This window comes from Lissotriton vulgaris, chromosome 1_2, assembly GCF_964263255.1.
Source record: "Lissotriton vulgaris chromosome 1_2, aLisVul1.2, whole genome shotgun sequence".
NCBI lineage: Eukaryota > Metazoa > Chordata > Amphibia > Caudata > Salamandridae > Lissotriton > Lissotriton vulgaris.
Window position 1 is genome coordinate 355,748,958 of NC_141686.1, and position 27,674 is coordinate 355,776,631.

General features: G+C 48.3%; 1 protein-coding gene and 1 pseudogene across 2 annotated transcripts in view; one reads left to right on the forward strand and one right to left on the reverse strand.

Annotated features, from left to right (window-relative positions):
• LOC147736812 (uncharacterized) overlaps positions 1-27,674 on the reverse strand; it is a 116,897-nt pseudogene that overhangs the window by 33,736 nt on the left and 55,487 nt on the right. Inside the window, exon 2 of the transcript XR_015307582.1 lies at positions 13,120-13,180. The product of XR_015307582.1 is annotated as an uncharacterized LOC147736812 (transcript). The remainder of the gene's footprint in view (positions 1-13,119; positions 13,181-27,674) is intronic.
• LOC147736813 (uncharacterized) lies at positions 1,895-27,639 on the forward strand. Its single transcript, XM_086952704.1, has 3 exons — positions 1,895-2,793; positions 3,176-3,359; positions 27,442-27,639. The coding sequence occupies exons 1-3, from the start codon at positions 1,895-1,897 to the stop codon at positions 27,637-27,639; spliced, it is 1,281 nt and encodes a 426-aa protein (XP_086808830.1).

Consider the following 27,674-nt stretch of genomic DNA (forward strand, 5'->3'; position numbering starts at 1 on the left):
TTTGATCCGAGAGGAATAAGCAAGTTTTAGATCAACGTACGCAACTTTAATGATATAAATTTGTATTGAATTACACACAAGCTGATCTATTACCCACTCTTCTCCAGGAGAGCCAAAGGCAGGGATTTTCTTATTACTTATATCTCAATCTTTAAGAATTCTGATCCTCCTATTAGACTAATGAACTTCCTGGGCCACGATAAAAGCTGCCGAGTAAGACGCAAGGTCTAGCCGGGTTGCATCACACCTGCCATGTGGCTACTAGAAGCTGCACCACTGACCAGGTGCAAGAGTCCAGCCTTGTCAGAAGATGGACCTAGGATCATTAACACAGTGGACCAATCATAACCCAGGGACGGCCAACTTAAGCATAAAAGTGAGTTTGGTCTTTTTTGTTTACAAAGCCCATTTTAACATGCCTAAAGGCTCAAATGTGACACAACAAACAGTGAGAATACTTTCTGGCCTGGGGCCATCTTTACAATTTTGCCACTGCACCATAATTAAAAAAAATTTAAGCACTTAATTCAAGATATGATTCTATACACACATGAGTAAGATGGGTAAGGAGGGTGGATTTAAGAGGGGCCTGCAAATAATTCACTCAGAAAACTCCAGGGCTCAGTCAGCCGTCCAGTCAGACATTGTGAGTGCAGGACTGCAATACAAACTAACACCTCAATAACATCAACGGAATGCTAGCGGGCCTCACGAAAACTGCTACTGCTCTTCTCAAAGCCAATTTAAAAGCAGCAGGAAGATGTCTTTCTGGTGCAGAGAGGCCAGACATCTCAGCGCCATTCTCAACAACCGTCAGTGCGGTCGTAGCTCGCAACACTCGCGGGTGGGGAGCGGGGGTCGAACTGGGTTTTGCAGCGTGAATCTTTCTGGATTCACTATGCTGTGCATATTCCGCAATCTGGTGGTTGGGTCCGGAATTGTAGTCTTTTTTTCTCTTTTTTTTTGTAGCCCAGGTGGGAGTCGACGTCCCACCTTCTGGTGTACCTTCGGTGACGTCGGCATGCTTCCGACGGAAGCTACCACCCTTGGGCGCCATCTTCAGATTCTTTTTTCCGCCGTTGGGTCTGGATCGTCGCGTGAAGCTCCAGAAGTTTTGGAGGAAAAAAGGAGAAAATACAACTACTATTCGACGGTAAAGACAGGAAAAGATTGGGAGTAGAAGACCATCAGAGAGGAGACGACGAAGAAAATCGAGATCTTCGACGTCCTTGGAGGAATGCGCATACACCCTGAGCGCAGGGATGTACAAGACTCCATTTAAATTCTGCAAAAACTGCCACCACAAGTTCGCGCAGAAGGACCAACACCCGGTCTACAACCTCTGCCTGCCTATCGACCACGAGAGCAGAGACTGCAACGCCTGCTCCGTCTTCAAGCCGAAGACACTCCGAGTTCGAGAGAAGCAGAGGACAGCTCATCACACGATGCAGGGCAAGGGCCAGGCCTCGACGCTTTACGAACTGGGCCTCTCCACCGACGACGAGGACAACATCGCCGAAGGTCCAGATGACTTCACGGTCGCAGAGACCGATAAGAAAACGCCTGACAAGGTAGGAGAGTCTACGACCCCTAAAACTCCCTCAGGGCCTCGAAAGCCAGAGGCGGACCCTCGAAAGGCAGAGTCCAAAGCCTCGAAAGGAGCACTGGCGCCGAAAAGTTCGACGGCCGAAGCTGCATCCTCTGAAAAAGAGCCCAGCGGATCCTTCGACAAGGACTCCCAAGGCAGAAGACCGGCGAAAAGCAAAGGTCATCGAAGCAAGCCCCCGAAAAAGGGTCTTCGACTTCGAAGGAAAAGGAGCTGAAGAAAGCTTCGACGTCGACGCCGCCGCCGAAGAGAGCGGCCGAAACGCTCGACGACGACCAGGCCGCAGAGATGCTGAGAAAGAAAAGAAGGCTCGAGGCCAAAATGGAGAACATCCTCCAGAGAAAGAAAGACTTCGGCGAAAGAATGAGAAGTTACAAGATTCCCTCGAGGCCGGCAACATCAATCGCTGAGGTGACAGAACAGGAGGAGTTCGACGTCGAAGAGCCGCCGAAAACTCCGGAGCTCTCGGAGCACGAAGAGGAAGAGGACCTCTATTATAATGAAGGTGATTACGGGGACCAGCAGTCAAGCTACGGCTCGGGTTCTTCGACGGCCCAAGACCAGGAGTGGCAGGACATCGAGGCCGAAAACCCGGAGGAGGCGGTGGAGACATATCCGTCGAGGCCTTCGCCACCGGATGACATCGGAGCATACAACGAGGTAGCCAGGAAGGCAGCAGCAGCTTATGGGGTCAAGCTAGAGGAGGAAAAGCCAAAAGCAGATTTCCTGCTAGAAACATTGATCCCCACACAGACAAGAAGCCAATTCCTTCCCATGCTGAAAAGTATCACAGACCAGGGGAAGGAAGCCTTCAAGGACCCGGCTACATGCAGATCAGTAACGCCGAGGACGGAAAAGAAATACAAATTCTCCTCACAGGACCCGGCTTATATCAAGGGGTCCGTCACAGCAGATTCTATTATCGCTGCAACGGCCAGAAGAAGGGCCAACGTCCCAACAACATCTGGGCCTCCACCTGACAAGGAAAGCAGGAGGATGGACCTAACTGGGAGGAAAATAGAGAGGAACGCTGCAATGCACTGGCGGATGGCGAACTCAAACGCCCTCCTAAACAGACATCAATACCAACATTGGGATGAGATGGGGCAATTGCTCAAGCACCTCCCGGAACAATACAGTGAGAGGGCATCACACCTTGTGGAAGAGGGGAAAAGCATTGCAAACTCGTGCCTGAAGACAGCCTTGGATGGGGCTGAAACATCCAGCAGATTGATGGCTATAGGCATCACAGAGAGAAGGCAAGCCTGGCTCAGGATCTCAGGTTTCAAGGCAGAGGTGCAGAACAACATCCTGAACACACCCTTCAATGGTGAAACACTGTTCGGAGCCCCAGTTGATGAGAAGCTCACACAACTGAAGAAGGACAACGAGACAGCAAGGTCCATGGGGGCCCTGAAATTCAGAGGGATGAGAAGGGGCACTCCTACGCGGAGGCCAAACGACAGAGGTGGAAACCAGCGTGGAGAATCACACCAGGCGTTCCACCAGGGACAACAGAGTGACAAGCAAGGTCACCAGGGCCAGCAGAGGCAAAACTGGAACTACCAGAACAGCGGCCAGTCCTTTCGATCAAGAGGAAACGGACGAGGACAAAGAAGAGGCGGTGATCAACCCCCCTCTAAGTGACTGCTCACGAGAAAAGGTGCCCACCCACCCGAACCCTCCGAGGGGAGAGCACGGAAGAACAAAGAGGGGGATACACGGACAGGACACAAAAGATCTTATAACTCCAGTAGGAGGCAGGCTAAGATTTTTTCTCCAGGAGTGGAGAAAAATCACCACAGACAAGTGGATACTGACCATCATGCAGTTCGGATACTGCATAGAGCTGCTAAAGAATCCACCAAACAGAAAGCCAAAGAGAAGAGAGCACTCTGGAACAGAGCTGCGACTGCTCCAAAAGGAAGCCCAAGAACTACTCCTCAAAGAGGCCATCGAAACAGTCCCATTCAAAGAACGGAACAGAGGAGTGTACTCAAACTACTTCCTGGTACCGAAAGTAGACGAAAGCCTAAGGCCCATCCTGGACTTACAGTTCCTAAACAAATATGTAAAGACCCAAATATTCAAGAGGACGTCCCTGCAAGAAGTCATCCCACAGATAAAGGCCGGGGACTTCTTGTCCACCATAGACCTCAAGGATGCGTACCTGCACATCCCCATGAACAGGCAGCACAAGCACATGCCAAGGTTCACAGTGAACAACGATCGCTACCAGTTCACAACCCTGGCCTTCGGTCTAAAATCCGCACCAAGGGTGTTCACCAAATGCCTCACAGCAGTTGGCGAGCATCTGCGAAAGGAGGGGATACACGAGTACCCCTACCTAGACGACTGGCTGGTAAAGGCAAGCTCGTACAGGACATGCAAAGATCACGCACAGCAAGTCACGAGAACGCTAACAGGCCTGGGTTTCTCCATACACTGGGGAAAATGCTCAATGGAACCGGAGCAGGTGAAGATCTTCTTGGGTGCTCAAATCGACACCGTCCAATGCAGGGTGTCACCCAGCGAAAAGAGAACATTCAGCCTACTGAGGGAGAAACGTCACTACCAGAAGGGGCGAGCTCTGACAGTGAGGACAGTGAGCAAGATCTTGGGGATGATGGCGTTGTGCATACACCTGGTCCCCAATGTACGCCTACAGATGAGACCGCTCCAAGAGTGGCTACAACAGCAATGGTCACAAGCTACAGGAAGTTGGGAGGATCTAGTGGTTGAGACGCACAGGGTGCAGGAAGAAATAAGGTGGTGGACCAAGGAAAGGATGACAGTAGGGAAACCTCTAACACCACCGGACCCAACAGTGACCATTACCACAGATGCTTCCCAGAAGGGGTGGGGCGCACACATGAACAAGCTCAGAGTGAGGGGTCTGTGGAGCCCTACAGATGCGGTCAGACACATCAATTACCTGGAACTGAAAACAGTGTTGCTGGCACTCAAGGCCTTCCAGAAACACCTGTACAGACAGAAGGTGCTGATACAAACAGACAACACCACAACGATGTTTTACATAAACAAACAAGGGGGAACTCAATCATTCCCCCTGTCAAGCTTGGCACAGGAAATCTGGAGATGGGCAATACCACTCAAAATAGACCTGCTATCCATACACCTGCCAGGGAAGGACAATGTAGAAGCCGATTGGCTCAGCAGGCAGACTTCAGCATCCCACGAGTGGGAACTCAATATACAGGAGACAGAGAAACTATTCAGGAAGTGGGGCACTCCGACAATAAACCTATTTGCAACACGCCGGAATGCAAAATGCCAATACTTTGCATCCAGGCAACCAGAAGCACTATCACAGGGGAATGCCCTATGGATAAGCTGGTCAAAGACATTTGCCTACGCTTTTCCCCCGATACCACTGATCCCCAGGGTTCTGAACAAATGCATGACAAGCAACATGACGCTGATCCCGGTGGCACCACAATGGGCCAGGCAGACCTGGTACTCTCAGATAATGGAGATGGCGCAAGGGCCCCCCCACAAGTTCTCAAAAAGAAGAGACCTACTCTCTATGGAAAACGGAGAAGTTCTACACCCAGAGCCGGAGAGCTTCAACCTCTCAGCCTGGCTCCTGAGGACTTAGAGTTCGCACATCTAAAACTACCAGAGAGCACCCTGAGAGTGCTGCGAGAGGCAAGAAGGCCCAGAACACGCAAATGCTATGGGAAAAATGGAAAAGATTCACTCAGTGGTGACGCAAGAAAAAACTACACAGAAAACTGACAAGGGAATCTACGGTGCTAAGGTACCTCACGCACCTAATAAAGGCTAAACTAAGCTCATCCTCGCCAAGGGTACACCTGGCAGCGATTGTGGCATACACAAGAGGAGAAACAGGGAGAAGCTTTTTCACATCTCAGGTCGTGCAAAGATTCTTGGAAGGGGCGAAAAGAATAGCGCCACCAAAAAGAATGCCACCACCGGCTTGGAACCTGAATGTAGTACTAACAGAGCTCATGAAAGCACCTTTCGAACCTATCCACAAAGCATCACTGCAAATGCTGACTATGAAAACTGCCTTTCTGGTAGCAATCACATCGCTACGGAGGGTGAGCGAACTGCAGGCTCTAACACTACAGGAACCTTACATTCAGATACACAGTGACAGGGTCGTAATGAGAACGGACCCGCACTTCATGCCGAAGGTGGTGTCAAGGTTCCACATGAATCCAAGTATTCAGATCCCTAGCTTCTGCCAAAACCCCACTACAAGCGCTGAGAGAGCACTCCACACTCTAGACGCAAGAAGGGCTGAGATGATCTACATTGAAAGGAGGAAAGGACACAGGAAGACAAAATAGTTCTTCGTATCCTTCGCAAACAGTTACATGGGTAAACTAGTGACAAAAACACCATAGCTCGATGGATCGCACAGACTATACAATTCTGCCACAAGCAAGCGGGCCAGAAGCTAACAGGAGGGGCACAGGCCCACTCAACCAGGAAGAAAGGAGCAACAATTGCCTTTCTGGCCAACACACCAATTCAGGACATATGCCTGGCGGCAACATGGGCTTCAGTGCACACGTTCACTAAGCACTATTGCGTGGATGTTCAAATGAACAAGGAAAAATGAACAAGGAAGCACAAGTAGGACGAAAGGTGCTTCAACATATTTTCAACAACCAACGCTCATCTTCCACCCAGCCGCCACAAAAGTAACAAAAATCGCTACAAAATCTATGCACAGCATAGTGAATCCAGAAAGATTCACGCTGCAAAACGAATAGTTTCTTACCTGTCGGTGTAGTTTTGCAGCTTGAAGATCTTTCTGGATTCACTAGCGAACCCACCGCCTCCGCCAGAAAGATGAGGCTGGAAAAGAAGGTGGAAATGCATAGAAAAGGAAAGAAAGTTGAAGCTGGCAAGATACGTGAAAAGATTCACGTTAAAAAAAAAAAAAAAAGGAAGATTAACAATACATAGCCATGGATTCACTACAAGCAGAAAAGACAAAAGAGACAGAAAAAAGAATCCGAAGATGGCGCCCAAGGGTGGTAGCTTCCGCCAGAAGCATGCCGACGTCACCAAAGGTACACCAGAAGGTGGGACGTCAACGCTCACCTGGGCTACAACAACAAAAAAAAAAAAGAGAGAAAAAAAAGACTACGATTCCGTCCGAACCCAACCACCAGATTGCGGAATATGCACAGCATAGTAAATCCAGAAAGATCTTCAAGCTGCAAAACTACACCGACAGGTAAGAAACTATTCGTTATGCACTGGGGTTACCGCGGGGTGGAAATAAAAATAAAAATAAATAAAACCTACCTGACCAGTCCTGCGCCACCTCTGCTCCTAGGCCGAGGAACAGGCATGCTCCCTCCCCTCCTGTAGCCAATCACAATGCTGCCATGGCAGCTCTGCGATTGGTGGGGAGTCCCGGACAGTGCCCAGCCATGCACCAGTAGGGACACCATTTTCTCTATGTAGGCTGCACGGAGCCTACATAGAGAAAATGGCGAGTGCGCATGACTGCGCTGGTCGGCCCCAGTGCCGTCCAAACAGTCAGGGCATTCAGAGTGGTGCAAGCCACTCCTCCCCGACTCACCCACCTGCCCGGCCCCAACCAGGCATAACCAACCAGGCATACCCACCCCCAACCAGGCATATCCATGCCTTCTGCTTTCTCGCAGCGCGAGAAGCAGAAAATAAAATGGTATTCAAAATACCATTTTATTTTCTGCTTCTCGCACTGTGAGAAAGCAGTGGGGTGGCGCCGTAACACCCTAATGGATCAGCCGCCACTGCAAGAAACCCAGAGGCACCTAAGCACACCCCCGGTCTATGTGCTGTGTGCAATGAGCAATTCAAGCTATGCAAAAGCAGTCACTTCCCTCCCCTCAGGGGCCACGAGCTGAGAGAAAGCCTCGGGGAGGTTGCGGTCTCCGGGGCAGCGGGGCCCCCGCATACCAATAATAAATTGCCCCCAGGACCTGGCCCACCCGGGAGCTTAAGGAAAACAAAGCACTGTAGCCTTTGCTTCTGTTTTTTTTTTATTATTTCAACTGGATTTGCACAAACAGCACAAATTTGGTTGAACATTTTTAAACAATACTTTTTTGGGGCCTGGGGATCCCAGTGGAACCCCTGAGCAGGCCTAGGGGTTCATGGTGTTTCTATCCTTCCTCCTTTTCTTGTTTTTTATCCTTTTTTAAATGTTTTCTTGTGACTCGGTTCAACCGAGTCACAAGATGGCTGCCAACACTTTCTAGTTTGAAGTGTTGGCAGCCAATCCAAATTATGTTTGTTCTCGGAAGGATTCACAAATCCTCCTCGGTGCTCAGATATCGATATTTGAATCTTTTTAATTTCTCAGGAACTACTGAACGGATTTACACCATTTAAAAAAAAAGGTTGCTTTTTGAACCAAGAACTACATTTTTGCCAAATTTGGTGTTATTCCGTTCAGCAGTTCGGGCTGTAGCAAGTTCCAAAATTCCTATGGTAATTAACATGGTGAAAACGTGTTTTGGGTCCCCCCTTTTTTGCTCGGCCCCGCTTGACGAATCACGCAGAAACTTTCAAGACAGAAACTGACCGGACCGCCCCATTAGTTTTAAATTTTTCGAAGATTCGTCATTCGGTGTCAAAGTTATTGGCAATAGAAAAAAACGCTTTTTGAATAGAAACAAGGTCCTAACTATAACTACCTACTGGTGACCGCCAGTAGGAGATTATATATATATATATATATATATATATATATATATATATATATATATATATATATATATATATATATATATATATATATATATATTTTTATATATATATATATATATATATATATATATATATATATATCTCCGAACAAGAATGCCGTAACCGCTGTACTGCAAAGCAAAGCTCGGGGGAGTATCGGCAAAATGGAGACGCTTCTCCATATTTAAAGATTCCAGCAATCCCCTTCCAAAGAATGGGTGTCGACACATGTGTTCACATCTGTTCTTGGGAAAGGGATTGTTTGAAAATGAGAATATACATATATCGCTAGATAGCGCTGTTAGATGTTGTCAAGGATCCCCGTCCTACACTGTGTGGCTGTAATCTATCGCAGTCGGATTGGGGGACGCAGATTGAGCTATGCTTTGTTGCCATTTGAACGAGCCCCCTGCAGTGATCTGAGAGATCATTGCGTGCGCGCGTTAAAGACTCAGAAGTTGCCGGTCTAGTCGTCACAGGCTGATCAGCAGTGAGGTGCTTTGGCAGCGTTCAAAGCCATGCACTTCACCAATGGTTTGAGAGTGAAGGAGAGCCCAGGAATTTTCTTAGTTAGTCAGGGTTTAGTATAGCCCAGTTCATTTTTAGGATAGCTAGCGTCTTGTGTGCGACGAGGAATTATATAGGATATTAATATATTTATTAAATAGTAGAGTGTAACTATTGGAGATTATTAATTTGATGTTATTTAATTGCAGTTCGCATAGAAGTGTTACTCCAGAAGAAGCAACAGTGGGTGCAAAGCGGTGCAGAAGTGAACCCAGAAGCAAGGCAGTCTCTTCTCTGTCTCTGTCCCCTTCCCCTATCCCCTGTGGGGTTCATGCGAGAGCTTGTAACTAGAGGAATCGTGTGGAGGTCTGCAGGGGGAATTTGGAACTCGCATCATTCTGCTCCTGTGAGTGTACTGAGGACAGTGAGTATACAAGTAGGGCCTTGGCAGAGTGATGTGCCAAAGAAGTGAACTCACCCAAGCAGAATGGCGGAACGTTATGATTAGAAGAATCTGGGGAAAATTCTAGAAGTAATACAGCAGGAGTTAATGGCGGTTAGAGAGGAGAATATGGCCCTAAAAACTGAAATTGAAGCCTCTAAGAGGAAAACCTTAGAAATGGCAGTCAAGTTGAAGAGTGAGGGTCCTGGGGCTAAATTTCACCATTCCACTTCTAGTTCAGCTACGACAAGTACCAGTGCAAACCTGAATCCAGGTAGTACAACACAAGTAGTGCATTCCTTTGCCCCGGTCATTTCCCTAGCTCCACCAGAACGTTTTAGAGGAGACCCCAAAAGGCTCAGATCTTCCTCACTCAACTGTGGTTTTAGACTCCTAGTATTGCACTGAACATTGCAGTCATGAAAAGGTGGAAAACAAGAAAGAGTCCAGCCTCCCAGTTGTGCGAGAACAAGCTAATGGTGTGTACGGTTCAAACTGCAAAACTCCCGGAAGAATATCAAGAATTCGCCGATGTGTTCAATGAAACCGAGGCAAAAAAACTACTGCCATACCGGTTTTATGACTGTAAAATTGATCTGGAACCAGGAGTTAATATATCGTGCATCAGAATTTACGCTCTCACTGAAAAGGAAAATCAGTATTTGAAGCACTATTTGCAAAACAAATTTGAAAATGGTTTCATCCAACCCTCACAGTCTCCAATCTCATCGCCACTCTTTCATTCCCGAGAAGGATGGCGAATTAAGGACTTGTATTGACTTTCGCGCACTGAATAGAATAACTACTAAGAATCGTTATCCCTTACCTTTGACTTCAGTTTTACTGGATCAACTGAAAGGTGCAAAATTTTTTAGGAAATTAGATTTGTGGGGTGTGTACCACCTTATCAGCGTGCGTGAAGGAGACGAGTGGAAAACGGCCTTCAGAACCAAATATGGATTATTTGAATATCAGGTAGTGCTATATGGTCTCTGCAACACCCCGCGGCATTCCAATACTTTATCAACGACGTGTTAAAGGAATTTATTGATCAATGTGCAATTGTAAAAAATTTACGATATTTTGATTTATTCATCTACCGAAGAGGAGCATCGGTTACAGGTCAAAAGAATTTTACAGCGTCTAAGAGAAAACAGTTTGTACGCAAAGTTAGAGAAATAGGCCTTTGGAGTAAGATCAGTGGATTTCTTAGGATTCATCGTCGCTCCAGAGGGTCAGACTATGGACAAGAAAAAGGATTGAAGTGGTACTTGAATGGTCTCCTCAAGCAACTGTGAAGGAAGTACTAATCTTTACTGGCTTTGCCAATTTCTACAGGAGGTTCATTAAGGATTTTTCTCAGAAGGTCATACCAATCACCAGACTTTAAAAAAAGAGAACTCCTTTCCAATGGACTACTAGGGCAGAAGAAGCCTTTCAGTCTGGCAAGGAAAGCTTCACCTCAGCACCAGTGTTGTTACATGCTGATCCAAGTCAACAATTTTACGTAGAAACTGATGCTTCAGAGAAAGCTATCAGAGGAGTCTTGTCACAGCGGCATAAAGATACCAGACAGTTGCATCCAATAGCATATCATTCTAGGAAACTACTTCCGGCAGCAATCAACTACACTATTACGGAAAAAGAATTATTGTCCATCAAGGATGCCTTTCAGGAGTGGAGACACAATCTTTTAGGGGCAAATCATATAGTGACAGTATTTACGGACCACAGGAATTTGCAATTTTTGAAATCAGCCAGAACCATGGCTCCTCGACAACTACCATGGTCCCTATACTTTCCTGACTACGACTTTGTCATCACCAATCGACCAGGCAAGAATAATGGAAAGGCGGATGCCTTATCCAGAATTGATACTGAAGTGAAAAAAACTTGTTTGCACGAGCTGCAAATCATTCCTGAAACCAAAATAATTGGGGCCACTGAAGGAATTAATAGAAGAAAAGATCAGGAAAGAAATTACGCTTGAGGAAATACGAAAATGGGTAGAAGAAGGTCCTGGGAGAGAGATTCGCCAGCGATTGCCTTACCACGCAGACACATTGTATTGGCCAACTTGTGAACTCCAAAAGCAAGCTTTGTTTGACTGCCATGACAGTCCCTTGGCCGGTCATTCTGAAATTCCTCATACGGAAGAATTACTTAAGAGACAATTTTGGTGGCCCAGCTTGACAAAAGATGTTCAACAATATGTAGTAGGATGCAAGACTTGTGCACGAGGAAAGTCGGATCGGCAAGCCCCTCACGGGCTGTAATAACCCTTACCCACTCCTCCTCACCCATGGCACACGGTCACCATGGTTCTGATAGTGGATTTGCCCTCCAGTCAGGGATACAGTTCAATATTGATAATGGTGGAAGCTTTCTCTAAGATGGCTCACTTTGTCGCCTTAAAGGGAAACCCAAATGCCAAACAGTTAGCCATGCAGTTCAATCAGGATTTGTTTAAGATTAATGGAATCCCTAAGATTCTGATTACTGATCAAGGATCTCAATTCTTGTCCCATTATTGGAAGGCCTTTACTAGAAAGCAGGGCATAGAAATTAGGTATTCCACAAGTTTTCACCCACAAACTGATGGTCAGACAGGGAGAATCAATCAGGAATTAGAAAAATACTTACGGTTGTTTCTGTTAGATCAGGAAGGTGATTGGCCAGTTCTCGTTTGGGCAGCTGAATTCGCACACAACAATGCTAAAAATGCTTCCACAGGGTTTTCCCCTTTCTATTTAAATTATGGGCGGCACCTAAACTTTTCTGTAGCATTTCAAGAGGTGATGGTGCCTGCCGTACAAGATCTAGTTCAACATCTATCAAAAGTTCAAGAATCAGCAACTAGAAATTTGGCTCTAGTGAAAGAACATTACAGATTAAGTGCGACTAAGAAGAAGAGACCAGGGGAAAATTTGCAGGAGAGAGATATGGTGAGGCTGAGCACTACGAATCTGAGGCTCAGAGGAAATAGAAAATGTCACCCCTGTTTTGTAGGTCCATACTCAGTGGATCAGTAAATAAATCCCGTGACTAACAGGCTAAAACTCCCTTCGCAGGTCAAAATACAGCCCGTCTTTAATGTGTCTCTGTTTAAAAAGGTGTCACCATATTTTATGGAAACACAACCTCCAAAAGCATTGTTGATTGAAGGCAAGGAAGAATATGAGGTTAAAAAGGATTCTAGATTCAGAAATTGTTAGAGAAAAGACATTATTTGATCAATTGGAAAAGCTATGGACTAGAGGAAAGATCTTGGGAGGAGAGATCTGACGTTCATGCTCCTAGATTAATACGAGCCTTTCATCATCAGTATCCTCACAAACCCAAGCTAGGAGGTGTGGCCTTGCAGAGGGGTACTGTCAAGGCTCCGCGTCCGACTGCCTGTGCGCCAGACTGTGTAGCCGTATTCTATTGCAGTCGGATCGGGGGACACAGATTGAGCTATGCTTTGTCTGATTTGAACGCGCCCCCTGCAGTGATCAGAGAGAGATCACTGCAGGCACGCGTTAAAGACTCAGAAGTTGCCGGTCACAGCCTTTAAAGGCGCGAGAACAGCCGCTCAGCAGTGAAGTGCATTGGCAGCGTTCGAAGCTGCGCACTTCAACAACGGTTTGATTGAGAAAGAGAGCTCAGGAATTTTCTTAGGTAGTCAGGGTTTAGTGTAGCTCAAGTTCATTTGTAGAAACAGTTTTAGGGTAGCTAGCGTCTCGTGCGACAATGAGCTAGATAGGATATTAATATATTTATTAAATAGGAGTAGAATGTAAATATTGGAGAAATTTGTTCATAGCAAATCAGTTACACTCACCTGTTCACCTCACGGAGGTCTGCATCAAGGAGTAGAATCCAGTCTTTATAACTGCAAGTACCTGAAAGAAAAAATATACAGTTTTAGTTATAAGAAATATTTGGAGACTGTCTGAAATTTCAATTTGGAGCATGGTCCCGGATACCGCTGAAGTTATAAGTTAAAGGTACAAAAAGACTCATTGAAGAGAGGCTAAGCCTTAACAAAGGTGGTATAAGTGAATGTATTCAATAAGAGAGTAAAATAGTGTAAAAGAATAAGTTAGAGAAGCTCATTAATTTGATGTTATTTAATTGCAGTTCGCATAGAAGTGTTACTGCAGATTAGCAACAGTGGGTGCCGGGCGGTGCAGAAGTGAACCCAGATGCAAGGCAGTCTCTTCTCTGTCCCCTTTCCCTTCGGGGTTCATGCGAGAGCTTGTAACTAGAAGACGTGTGTGGAGGTCTGCAGGGGGAAAAGAGAACTCACATCATTCTGCTACTGTGAGTGAACTGAGGACAGTGAGTGTACAAGTAGGGCCTTGACAGAGGTGGACGTCAAATATGTGAGAAGTTGGCCTGGTATATAATGCTCACTAATTCTTAGTGATGACTTTGTACCATGCCAAGCAACCCTTATGATGATTGGTTGTAATTCAACCTTGTAGACCAGTTATCCTAGTGGTAACGTGGACAAAGCAGTCTTAGGCTAAACTCTGAAAGGCATGTGAAGCCAGCTGTAATACCATACACAACCCCCTTGAATACCAAATGAAAGGGACACCACACAGATATATATTGAAAATATATATTGATTTATTAACTATAAAATCCCCTGGACTCTTTATGAGCACAGAAGCACAAGCGTTAAATCACAAGACAGTTTAAAATACACAAAAGTTGCACAATATGGATGAGCCCTAGGGGCCACCTAAACCATATACTAAGAAAGTGGTATAAGAGATACCAATCGGAATGGGAACAGGCCTAGGGCCTTGGGAATCGCTGGAGCTATTCGAGACTATCAATGATTATGTCGGGAAAGGCCCGCGGGACTCGGGTGCAATGTTCAAAGTGCACGCACTTTCCAATGTAAAGTCTATGGTGCGTAAAAAGTACAAAGTTAAAGAGTTAGGAACCTTCCGAGTGACCTAGAACGCTGAAACTTAAGACACAGGCCCTTGAGATGTGTACCAGTGTAGGAACACCGGCGGAGCGGAGTTACCTCACCCACAGGAAGCGGGTGCACAGGGTCGAAGTAGTGTCGTCGCGTCGCTGGTCGATGGGGCTTGGTGCTTGGAGCTGAAGATGCTGCAGGCGGCTCGATGTGAAGAGTTCCGGTGGATCCAAGGGTGGATCTGAAGTGGTGAAGACCTGAAAGCAGAGGGGACAATGTTCAAAGTCACTAGCCAGTGACTACCGTGGAACCAGATTGGAACCAGGCGATGTCGGGTGCAAACAGGCGTTGTCGGGTAGCTTCTCTCTGCAGCCACGTGGACACCGGGGGTCGAGGACGTCCAGGAGTCGGTTGCGAGCTGTCCCACGCAGGCTTCTCGCTGTTGGCGGTGTCGGCGACCTGATCGGAGCAAACAGGCCTTGGCTAATGCAAGCCACGCAGGAATTGAAAGATGCTTAACACTCGGACCAGCAAGGTCAGAGCGAGTGCTCCTTTTCACAGGAGCTTGGGTAGGTCTGGAGCAACCAGACCTGCTGTGTAGTTAGTCGGATTCGTCGCCAAGATGGCCGCTGACCACTTGGCTAGTGGCCGGGATGGCGCGTCGAGTGGCACAATGCAAAAGGGCCCCACGCAGATCGTGGAGATGCTGGGGGGCTGATCTTCGGTGCAAGGGCTGCTCGATGGTGGGGGTTCTCAGTCCCCAAAGCACAACATCGAGGATACCTCAGAAGCTGCGCAGTCAGCTTTTCGAGTGTCTTCCAAGAGGTCCGGTCCCACGTCACTCGGTGCCTCCACGGGTCCCTTCTTTGCAGGGACTGTGGATCGGGCTCTGAGAGGTCTGGGAGTCTGGTTCTTGTCGGGCTCTGGGCTCGGGCTCCGGCGGGAGGCGGCGGCAAAGCAGACGTCGAGTTGCTGGTTGGTGCCTGTGTTCACAGGGTGGCCACTCCTAGGCCACAAGGGAGATTCTCTTCAGTCTTCTGAGCAGCAGAATGTCGAATTCCAGTCTTCTTCTTTGTTTAAAGTTGATTCAGGATGATCTGCTGTGCAATGGCACTGCTCCCACTCCTATTCCCAATCTGAGGGGTGGATCACCTACTAGGTCCCTCCTCTGGGAGGAACCAGGAAGGGGGGCGGTTACACCCCCTTTCCTTTGTCCAGCTCCTCGCCAGCCCTGGGTCTGGAAAGTCCCAGGACCGGTTTGGACTGGCCTATGCACGGGGACACCTTGTGTGCCCCGGGCATGTCTGATTCTATTCAGCCCTGTCCTATCCAATACACAAACCCCTGTCTGGGGTGGTGCTCGCACCTCCCCAGGCAGGAAACCCTTTGTCCAGGCCACCATCTGCCGAGTTTCGGTCAGCAGCAGGAGGCCAGACTCGTGCCTGTGGTGGCAGCATCCATTTTGTGATGCTGAGGCTCTGGTTAACTTTAACCGGGGTTAAGGCTACACACATGTCGTGTCCCTCTAGAAGGGTGGAATGCTATCCCCGTCGACAGAACTGTCGAGGGGATAGTATTCCAATTCGTATGACACCTTACTCGACATGTTTTGATAAAGCCAAACCAAAGATAGCATTTAACCACGAGGATTATAATGCACTTAAGAGTATATGGTATGGAAATATCCCAGAACAGCTTAGGGAGTGGTTCCCGACAGCTGCAGACAGGCTCAGCTCATGCTAGAGCACCATCTCACATATTTCCAAGCACTCTGCCTCTAGGATTGATGAGGCCTTCCATAGGAGTGGCTGATAGGAACATATGTGTCCAGTTTAGGGTTAGGCACAGACATACTGTACCTAAATAAGAGGTGATTACACCAATTTACCCCAGCTGAGTGATCAGCCAGTTGTGTCAAATATGGAGGCCAGGCCAGGGGTGGCACAATACATGCTGCAGCCCCTGGTAGGCCTTGGAAACATCTATGCCCTGGGTACCTAGGGTACACTACTACAGGGGCTAATAAGGTGAACCAGTTCCAATTCGTAATGCACCTAAAGTGCATTGGCAGTAATTTAGAGAGAGAACAGCAGGCTGTGGGTCTGATTAGCAGGCCCACAGCCACATTAAGTCATAAACCAGTGAAGCAAAAAGCAAAACTTTGGGGTGTCCATAGGACAGCAGACCCTACTCTCCTACACAACCCCCCCCCAAACGCAGGGACATTAGACTAACCTTGACCAGTTGTGGCTTCATGTTCGAAGTGGAAGTACCTGGAGAGACCATCTGCGTTGCCATGTTCAGTCCCTGGGCGGTGCTCCACTGTAAAGTCCATCCCCTGTAGGGAAATGGACCACCTGAGTAGTTTGGGGTTTTCCCCCTTCATCTGATTAAGCCATAAGAGGGGCTTATGGTCGGTCTGAATCTTGAAGTGAGTGCCAAATAAGTATGGTCTCAACTTCTTCAGGGCCCACACCACAGCAAAGGCCTCCCTCTCTATAGCTGACCAACGTTTCTCTCTGGGGGTCAGCCTTCTGCTAATAAAAGCAATGGGCTGGTCCTGGCCATCTACATTAAGCTGTGAAAGCACTGCTCCCACTCCCAACTCAGAAGCATCTGTTTGGACAATGAACTCTCTTGAGTAGTCAGGACTCTTCAGGATAGGTGCAGAGCACATGGCCTTCTTCAGGTCATCAACGTCCTTTTGACAGACTTCTGTCCACTGAACCTTTTTGGGCATCTTTTTAGATGTCAGATCATTAAGAGGAGTCACAATGGACCCATAGTTCTTAACAAACTTCCTGTAGTACCCAGTCAGGCCCAAGAAAGCTCTGACCTGAGTCTGGGTAGTTGGAGGGAACCAGTCCTTGATGGTCTGGATCCTACTCTCCAGTGGTTGAACTTGGCCTCCACCTACAAGGTGGCCCAGGTATACAACCTTGCTCTGCCCTATCTGGCACTTTGTTGCCTTGATAGTGAGGCCTGCCTTTTGCAGAGCCTCAAGCACTTCTTTCAGGTGGACCAGGTGATCCTCCCAGGTGGAGCTAAAGACAGCAATATCATCCAGATAAGCTGCACAAAAGTCATCCAACCCAGTGAGGACTTGATTCACCAACCTTTGGAAGGTGGCAGGTGCATTTTTCAAACCAAAGGGCATTGCCACAAACTGATAATGCCCACTAGGGGTAGAAAATGCTGTCTTGGCTTTAGACTCCTCAGCTAACCTGATTTGCCAGTAGCCAGCTGTCAAGTCAAATGTGCTCAAATATTTGGCAGAAGCCAACTTGTCAATGAGCTCATCTGCCCTTGGAATAGGGTGTGCATCTGTCCTGGTGACAGCATTGAGTCCTCTGTAATCCACACAGAACCTCATCTCTCTCTTGCCATCTTTGGTGTGAGGTATGGGGACCAGAACCACTGGGCTAGCCCAGGGGCTCTCTGAAGGCTCGATAACACCTAATTCCAGCATCTTTTGCACCTCAGTCTTTATACAGTCCCTGACGTGGACAGGTTGCCTGTAAATCTTGCTCTTTACAGGAAGACTGTCACCAGTGTCCACCACATGTGCACACCAGTTAGTCTGACTGGGTGTCAATGAGAACATATGCCTGTATGCCTGTAGAACTTGTCTGCAGTCATGTTGCTGATGTTCAGTGAGGCTGCCACCTAAGGCCACACCATCAACTGAGCCATCCTCAGGGTTATGAGTGAGCAGGTCTGGGAGAGGGTCACTCTCTTCCTCCTGTCCCTCATCTGTAGCCATGAGCAAGCCCATGTCTTCCCTGCTGACATATGCCTTCAATCTGTTGACATGGAGCACCCTGTGGGGGCTCCTGGGAGTTCCTAGGTCCACCAAGTAGGTAACCTCTCCCTTCTTCTCCAGAATTGTATGGGGTCCAGACCATTTGTCTTGGAGTGCTGCTGGGGCCACTGGCTCCAACACCCATACCTTCTGTCCAGGCTGAAACTCAACAAGGACAGCCTTTTGGTCATGCCAAGCTTTCTGTAATTCTTGGCTAGCCTCAAGGTTTTTGGATGCCTTTTCCATGTACTCTGCCATCCTGGAGCGGAGACCAAGTACATAGTCCACTATGTCTTGCTTAGGCTTTTTGAGAGGTAACTCCCATCCTTCCTTCACCAGACACAGGGGTCCTCTTACAGGGTGCCCAAACAACAATTCAAAGGGGCTGAAACCAACCCCCTTTTGAGGGACCTCTCTGTAAGCAAACAATAGGCAGGGCAGTAGGATGTCCCATCTTCGCCTGAGCTTTTCAGGTAATCCTTTAATCATGCCCTTTAGGGTCTTGTTAAATCTCTCAACAAACCCATTGCATTGTGGATGATAAGGAGTGGTGAACTTGTAGTTAACACCACATTCCTTCCACATAGCTGTCAAATATCCTGACATGAAGTTGGCACCTCTGTCAGATATTACCTCCTCAGGAAACCCCACTCTGGAGAAAACTCCAAGTAAGGCCCTGGCCACAACAGGAGCTGTTGTGGTCCTAAGTGGAATTGCCTCTGGGTACCTGGTGGCATGGTCCACCACCACCAGTATGAATCTGTGCCCAGATGCTGTAGGGGGATCCATTGGACCTACAATATCAATCCCCACTCTTTCAAAGGGAAACCCCACCACAGATAGTGGTATGAGGGGGGCCTTTGTTGTTCCACCTGCTTTACCACTGGCTTGGCAGGTTTCACAGGAGCGACAAAACTCCTTGGTGTCTTCAGACATGTGAGGCCAGTGAAAGTGAGGGACAAGCCTGTCCCAGGTCTTATTCAGGCCTAAGTGTCCTGCTAGAGGAATATCATGGGCTAAGGTGAGAAGAAAACCCCTAAATTGCAGAGGTATAACCAACCTCCTGGTTGCACCAGGCTTGGGGTCTCTACCCTCTGTGTAAAGGAGTCCTTCATCCCAATAAACTTTATGGGCACCTTGAGCATTCCCAGCAGCCTCAGCAGCAGCCTGCTGTCTGAGGGGTTCAAGAGAAGGACAGGTTAACTGAGCATGCCCCAAGTCTGCCCTAGAAGGTCCCCCTGTCCCCAGAAACTCAACCTGATCAGGTTCAAGTTCTTCAGAGACAGTTCCTTCAGGGGTCTCAAGACCAGCTTCCTGTGAAGCTTGATCCTCACTTGCAGGCAGTTGGGAAGGCACAGCCTTAACCCTCCTGTTCTTCTTCTTGGAAGGTGTGTGGTAAATAAAATTACCTATACTTAATTTATGCGGTAAAGTTCAATAAGAATAACTCAGTCAAAAATTAAGAGGCAGAGTCCGTGGCATCTGAGTTTATAAGGGTTTTATTCCTTAAAAAGGAATTGGTTCGAACCAGGTATCATGTTCCATCACCACGAAGGTTCAGGAAGGGATAGACAATGCTTTATTGACAGAATACAATTTATATAGTTAATGCATATAATGGTGATGAATACAGAAGGCGTAACAGCTGAGAGAAGAGAGATAAGAACACATGTACGTAATAAAAAGGCGTAACAGAAGGCGTGCACAAGGGCGTACACGGAGGTGTGTGCTAAAGACGTCATATGAAAGTGTCACAGGTAGGTGGATCCATAGAGGAATCGTGCAGTGTCAGCAGAAATACATGGCAGAGATGCGCGCGCAGCAGCATGACGTGTGATTGACGTGGAACTGGAGGGTGAAGGGGACTTGACATTTGCGCTATACGGGGAGACAGAAGTCTGGCGTGTCAGAACAACCTAATCCCAAATCATATCTGGTATCTTGTGTTTGAGGAACTATATTATCTAGAAGGAAAGGTCTCTCGGGCAGAGGCTATTCTATACTGACTGCTAATGCGTGCATAAGCGTCTATGTGTCTGCATGTAGTGCGGGGGCCATGGGCCTCCCATAGTAACAGGAGCAGTGAATTACTTGCATGGAGACAGTGAGACCGGGCCCTTTGCTCTGCAGCTGGGAGGATGTTTACCTGAACTACTAGACAGGAATGTATTTTCGAGGAGCGGAGCAGATAACTTGAAGGCTGAATACAGTCTTGGCAGGCAGGCAGGCCGAGCCGGGCACCGCTCGCCGCGCAGGGAGTAAGGCAAGGGTCATGGAAGCGGCAAGCTGCTTTCAGAGGCAGAAGGCAGAAAAGGCTTGAAAGGACTCGATGGCAGAAATCAGGGCCTAACTCGCCAGAGCCAGGAAAACGTGAAAGTGCACCATGTAAAGACGGTGGCAAGGCATACTTAGGAACTGAATATCCGACCCATTCATGGTGGATCTGAAAGAGGACATGTTAACGTTGGACGCAAATGTATTTGCGTCTTCATAGCAGGTTGCGGAGGGAACATATATGTACTTGAAGCACGTACATGGAGCCGTTGGGGTCTACGATAGGGGACACAATTGACCATAAAAATTCATATTACCTCAGGTGCTTGGTCCATTGTTCCAGGATCCAAGACCTGAGGTTCAGAGAGGCACTTTTTGGCCTGTGACCTGGTCACAGCAAGGACATGTGATGATATCCCCAACATCTCTGCATGAGTCCTGTACTCAACTTCTGACCATAGAGAGTTCTCCAGGTCATTGCCCAACAAACATTCTACTGGGAGATCAGCACTAACCACAACTCTTTTTAGGCCAGTTACCCCTCCCCAGGAAAAGTTAACAAGTGCCACACTATGTGTAGTAGTGACATTGCTGGCATTGGTCACCAGGTAATTATCACCTGGCATGTATTGTCCAGGGTCCACAAAGTTAGGTGTCACCATAGTGACACTGGCACATGTGTCCCTGTAAGCTTGAGCCACTTTGTTATTAATCAAAGGCGTCTGTCTGTATTTGCCCAGGTTACTGGGGCTTATGTCAGGGGTGAAATCTATGTCCCCTTCACAAATCAGAACAGCCTGAGTAAGGGTTCTGACTAGGTCAGAATCTCCTTCAGTTCCCAAGGTGATACCCACTACCCCCTTGGTTTGTGGACCAGCACTGCTAGCTGTACTAGTGGGTGCAGTTGCCTTAGGGGCTGCAGTACTGGGGGCCCCACCCTTTTTACACTCACTTGTCCAGTGAGAGGTGTTTTTACAAGTTTTACACCAGGGTTTCTTCTGACCTTCTTTCTTCTTCTTCTTGGAAGTTTGGGACCCACCCTCTGCATCAGTTTGGGGCCCTGTTGAAGACTTCTGGCCTTTAGCTTTCTGCTCTCCACCCTTCTGGTCTGTTTTCTTCTGGTCACCACCCTGGTTCTGGTTCTGGTTCTTTTGCTTAACTCTGGTTCTTACCCATTTATCTGCCCTCTTTCCCAATTCTTGGGGAGAGGTCAAATCTGAGTCAACCAAATGTTGATGCAACTGCTGGTTCTGACAATTATTTAAAATTTGTTCTCTCATCAGCAAATTATACAATCCTTCATAGTCTGTAACCTTGCTTCCCAGCAACCATCCCTCCAGAGCCTTAGTGGCACACTCAACAAATTCAGACCAGTCCTGAGTCTGTGTCTTCTGGGTATCTCTGAACATTAACCTGTACTGTTCAGTGGTTAAGCCTAACCCATCAATCAGAGCACTCTTCAGGACCAGGTAGTTTCTAGAATCCCCATCACTAACTGTGAGGAGTCTGTCTCGGCCTCTACCTTCAAAGGAGAGCCACAAGATTGCTGCCCACTGCTCCTGAGGGATCTGCTGTACTCTGCAGGCTCTCTCCATTGCAGTGATCCATTTATGGATATCATCCCCAGCTTTGTAGGGGGGCACAATCTTACTCAGGTTTCTATTATCAAAAGACCTGTCTTTATCCTTGTGGATATTGCTGCCACCAGTGGGTTCTATTACCCCACTCTCTCTAGGCTGTCTTGCTCTAGCAAGTCTCTCTTGGACCAGGGCAACCTCTAGTTCTCGCTTCTGGATCCTAAGCTCAGCCTCTCTCATTTTGGCCTCATGTTTCCTTCTCTGAGGGCTAGTCATCTCCCTTCTGGAGTGACCATGAGAGCCTCTAGAAGCATGGGAGTTGTCAGAGTCACCTGAGTGAGTCCTTCTCCTTCTAGGCTTCTGGTTAAGTCCACCTGGGGGTCTGAATGGGTTGTTACCAGATTCATTCCCAAGTTGGCTTAAGTTAGCCTGGTTCAGTCTACTGACCAGCACCTGACTATTTCTGTCATCATCTGACTCACTGCTTCCCCCCTCTTCCTCTTCTTCCTCTTCCTCTTCATCTACCGGAGGAGCTCCAGTGATGGGGGCTTTCTCATCTACCAGGATGATAGGACCAGGGGTGTCTACAGTGTCATCCTCTGAAGGATGGCCTCCTTCAGCATCCCCTGTGGGGTTTGCCTTAGAGGGCTTTAGAGTCTCAGACTGGTCTAAGAGCTCTCTTAGGTGGTCTGTAGTAGGGGAAGGCCCTGTCTTCAGACCCCTTAAGACACAAAGCTGTCTTAATTCCTTAAAGGAAAAAATAGCAAATTTGGATGGTGCCCTTGGAGGGTCACTCTCAACAGGGATGTTCCCAGTGGAACCCTCTGCTCCAGACATTGCTCTAGTGTGGGTGGATGTGTTGCAATCTACCTACACTGGTGTTTACCTACTAAACCTATCTAGTAGTTGTAGCTAGGGTGTGCTACTCCCTTTGCTCTACAACAACTAAGTTCAGTAGAACTTAAGTGTACTAGTCTTGTTTTATATGTACCTAGCAGGTACCTGTATGATCTTTCAAATGATAATCTCAAAGATTGTAATGGTAAAACAACAGCAAGCTCAGATCCCAATCCGCTGCTCACCAATGTGAGAAGTTGGCCTGGTATATAATGCTCACTAATTCTTAGTGATCACTTTGTACCATGCCAAGCAACCCTTATGATGATTGGTTGTAATTCAACCTTGTAGACCAGTTATCCTAGTGGTAACGTGGACAAAGCAGTCTTAGGCTAAACTCTGAAAGGCATGTGAAGCCAGCTGTAATACCATACACAACCCCCTTGAATACCAAATGAAAGGGACACCACACAGATATATATTGAAAATATATATTGATTTATTAACTATAAAATCCCCTGGACTCTTTATGAGCACAGAAGCACAAGCGTTAAATCACAAGACAGTTTAAAATACACGAAAGTTGCACAATATGGATGAGCCCTAGGGGCCACCTAAACCATATATAAGAAAGTGGTATAAGAGATACCAATCGGAATGGGAACAGGCCTAGGGCCTTGGGAATCGCGGGAGCTATTCGAGACTATCAATGATTAAGTCGGGAAAGGCCCGCGGGACTCGGGTGCAATGTTCAAAGTGCACGCACTTTCCAATGTAAAGTCTATGGTGCGTAAAAAGTACAAAGTTAAAGAGTTAGGAACCTTCCGAGTGACCTAGAACGCTGAAACTTAAGACACAGGCCCTTGAGATGTGTACCAGTGTAGGAACACCGGCGGAGCTGAGTTACCTCACCCACAGGAAGCGGGTGCACAGGGTCGAAGTAGTGTCGGGTTTCGTCACGCTGGTCGATGGTGCTTGGAGCTGAAGATGCTGCAGGCGGCTCGATGTGAAGAGTTCCGGTGGATCCAAGGGTGGATCTGAAGTGGTGAAGACCTGAAAGCAGAGGGGACAATGTTCAAAGTCACTAGCCAGTGACTACCGTGGAACCAGATTGGAACCAGGCGATGTCGGGTGCAAACAGGCGTTGTCGGGTAGCTTCTCTCTGCAGCCACGTGGACACCGGGGGTCGAGGACGTCCAGGAGTCGGTTGCGAGCTGTCCCACGCAGGCTTCTCGCTGTTGGCGGTGTCGGCGACCTGATCGGAGCAAACAGGCCTTGGCTAATGCAAGCCATGCAGGAATTGAAAGATGCTTAACACTCGGACCAGCAAGGTCAGAGCGAGTGCTCCTTTTCACAGGAGCTTGGGTAGGTCTGGAGCAACCAGACCTGCTGTGTAGTTAGTCGGATTCGTCGCCAAGATGGCCACTGACCACGTGGCTAGTGGCCGGGATGGCGCGTCGAGTGGCACAATGCAAAAGGGCCCCACGCAGATCGTGGAGATGCTGGGGGGCTGATCTTCGGTGCAAGGGCTGCTCGATGGTGGGGGTTCTCAGTCCCCAAAGCACAACGTTGAGGATACCTCAGAAGCTGCGCAGTCAGCTTTTCGAGTGTCTTCCAAGAGGTCCGGTCCCACGTCACTCGGTGCCTCCACGGGTCCCTTCTTTGCCGGGACTGTGGATCGGGCTCTGAGAGGTCTGGGAGTCTGGTTCTTGTCGGGCTCTGGGCTCGGGCTCCGGCGGGAGGCGGCGGCAAAGCAGACGTCGAGTTGCTGGTTGGTGCCTGTGTTCACAGGGTGGCCACTCCTAGGCCACAAGGGAGATTCTCTTCAGTCTTCTGAGCAGCAGAATGTCGAAGTCCAGTCTTCTTCTTTGTTTAAAGTTGATTCAGGATGATCTGCTGTGCAATGGCACTGCTCCCACTCTTATTCCCAATCTGAGGGGTGGATCACCTACTAGGTCGCTCCTCTGGGAGGAACCAGGAAGGGGGCGGTTACACCCCCTTTCCTTTGTCCAGCTCCTCGCCAGCCCTGGGTCTGGAAAGTCCCAGGACCGGTTTGGACTGGCCTATGCACGGGGACACCTTGTGTGCCCCGGGCATGTCTGATTCTATTCAGCCCTGTCCTATCCAATACACAAAACCCTGTCTGGGGTGGTGCTCGCACCTCCCCAGGCAGGAAACCCTTTGTCCAGGCCACCATCTGCCGAGTTTCGGTCAGCAGCAGGAGGCCAGACTCGTGTCTGTGGTGGCAGCATCCATTTTGTGATGCTGAGGCTCTGGTTAACTTTAACCGGGGTTAAGGCTACACACATGTCGTGTCCCTCTAGAAGGGTGGAATGCTATCCCCGTCGACAGAACCAATTCGTATGACACCTTACTCGACATGTTTTGATAAAGACAAACCAAAGATAGCATTTAACCGCGAGGATTATAATGCACTTAAGAGTATATGGTATGGCAATATCCCGGAACAGCTTAGGGAGTGGTTCCCGACAGCTGCAGACAGGCTCAGCTCATGCTAGAGCACCATCTCACATATTTCCAAGCACTCTGCCTCTAGGATTGATGAGGCCTTCCATAGGAGTGGCTGATAGGAACATATGTGTCCAGTTTAGGGTTAGGCACAGACATACTGTACCAAAGTAAGAGGTGATTACACCAACTTACCCCAGCTGAGTGATCAGCCAGTTGTGTCAAATATGGAGGCCAGGCCAGGGGTGGTACAATACATGCTGCAGCCCCTGGTAGGCCTTGGAAACATCTATGCCCTGGGTACCTAGGGTACACTACTACAGGGGCTAATAAGGTGAACCAGTTCCAATTCGTAATGCACCTTAAGTGCATTGGCAGTAATTTAGAGAGAGAACAGCAGGCTGTGGGTCTGATTAGCAGGCCCACAGCCACATTAAGTCATAAACCAGTGAAGCAAAAAGCAAAAAATTGGGGTGACCATAGGATAGCAGACCCTCCTCTCCTACAAAATACTTCTCAACCCTGTTGTCACAAGGCCTGTCTGAGTGGGCATTAGAAGCTGGAAGACTGCCCTTGAATCAGAACCAAGGGATCCTATCCAATCTGATGGCCGTGTGTCTGATCACGAAGAGTGTAAGACGCCGCTGCACATGTGCTCTGTGGATTTCAAGGCGGCATTTGACCTCGTACCACGTGACAATTGTAGGGAAAGTCATGGAGCATCCTGCAAAAGCTTTTGAGGGCAAAACGGTTGACCCAAAGGTATCGGGTATCAGAGCGCCTTACATAGCACCAGTTGCGTTACATGAGGACACATTCATTTTTTTGTTAGGCACAGGAAGATTACGTGATTTGCCCTGCATCACAGGATGTTTCGCATCCCTGCCGAGACTCGAACCCGGTTCCCTAGATTCAAGGTCGACCGCCCTAGCCATTGGGCCAACTCCTCTCCCCTTATGTGGGCAGTCCATGTTGGTGCCGTCATGTGCCTCCGACAGGTACATACCTAGTCTTGACTTGGAATTCCCGCTGCAGTGTAGGAACAGAGCTGTGAACTTCATGGGTATGAGAGATGTGCCATAATGGGCAGAGCAGCCAACTTTGGAACTGGGGGAATCAGGCTTAAGTCCCAGCCTCGGCTCAACTTCATGTGATTCTAGGCAAATCTCTGTGCCTAAAAAATGTGACATGTTATCTGGCGCTCATGTAGAGTTATATAAATCTGTAAAAAAATAAAGGTTTGCAGAAATATAGGAAGATGGTGAAGGAGAATTATGGGTCTGTGAGTCCCCTCAAGCACAAGACATACAACACTTCTCAATATGCTGCCTCAGCTTCTGTTCAGTGTATGTTTATTGACATTCCAATACTGCTGACACACATGTGCTTTCGGCAGCCAATAAAGTTAATGTAAACAATGGAGTGTAAGTTGGGGACACCCTCAGGGTGCCTTACCACAGGGTTTGGGTGGGCAGGCGGCACTGCCACTGTCGGCTGTGTGCTCATTTTCGGTGATTTTCTGCTGTCCCGCTGCCACTTGTGGAGTTGGACAGACAGCAGTAAATATTAGACTGAATACAGTCTGCTCACCCTCGTCCCAGACTCTCCCATGCACAAAGTGGGCCTGTTATTGCTTGTTGAGGAGGGAAAGTGCACGGATCTGTACTCCCAAGCGCTGTGCTTGTGTAACAAGGCCTACGTACTCCAATGGCAGAACCCAACAGCAGCTGATGAAACCAGACCTTATGCATTTACTAGAGCTCAGTGGTTTCCATGCGTCTGTCTGGGGTGAAAGGGGTCCAGGACCGGTGTCAAGGCTCCCCGGCTGGGGGCTCCCCGGGAGCACAGGTGCACATCACAGGAGGAGCTCGGGTTGCGCGTGCTGCCGACAGCACACGTGCTACAGGAGACACTGCATGCACAGTAGCAATGCATGGGAGACTTTGTACTCAATGATGGGAAGTGAATTACTTGCACTCCTAGTCAGGGAGGCAAGGGAAGGGCCCCGCGCTAATAAAAAGAAGGGCGTGTGGCAGCCATGCTGAAACTAGCTCAGCACTTGCGGGGACAATTGCTGCTGTTGTGCAACCACATGAAAGCTTGTTGTGTTTGCAGGCGATCCATAGACATTGAAGAAGGACAAGAGAAACAAGCTGGGTAGGCCATGTTGGCCGAGAACAACATTGGCGGCCATCCTAAAAGAGAAACATTAGTAAGGAAATTACTATACTAGAAACAAGGTTTACAAATCTTTGCTGTTTATTTTAGCTGCTTAACCGCGGCAGCTATTCCGTCGCAGTGCGGCGGTTTAGTGGAGTGGGCGGGGCCGTGACGGCCAATGGACGTGCCCAGCACTACGGAGTTAGTGGGCGCGAAGGCCGTTGCCCATCAGATGCAGCGACAGGTTTACAAAGCACGAGACTTTGTTGCCTCGAACTACAAACTGTGTATTCAGAAAAACATTAACCTCCTAAATGAGTAGCCTGCTACCATAAACGGCT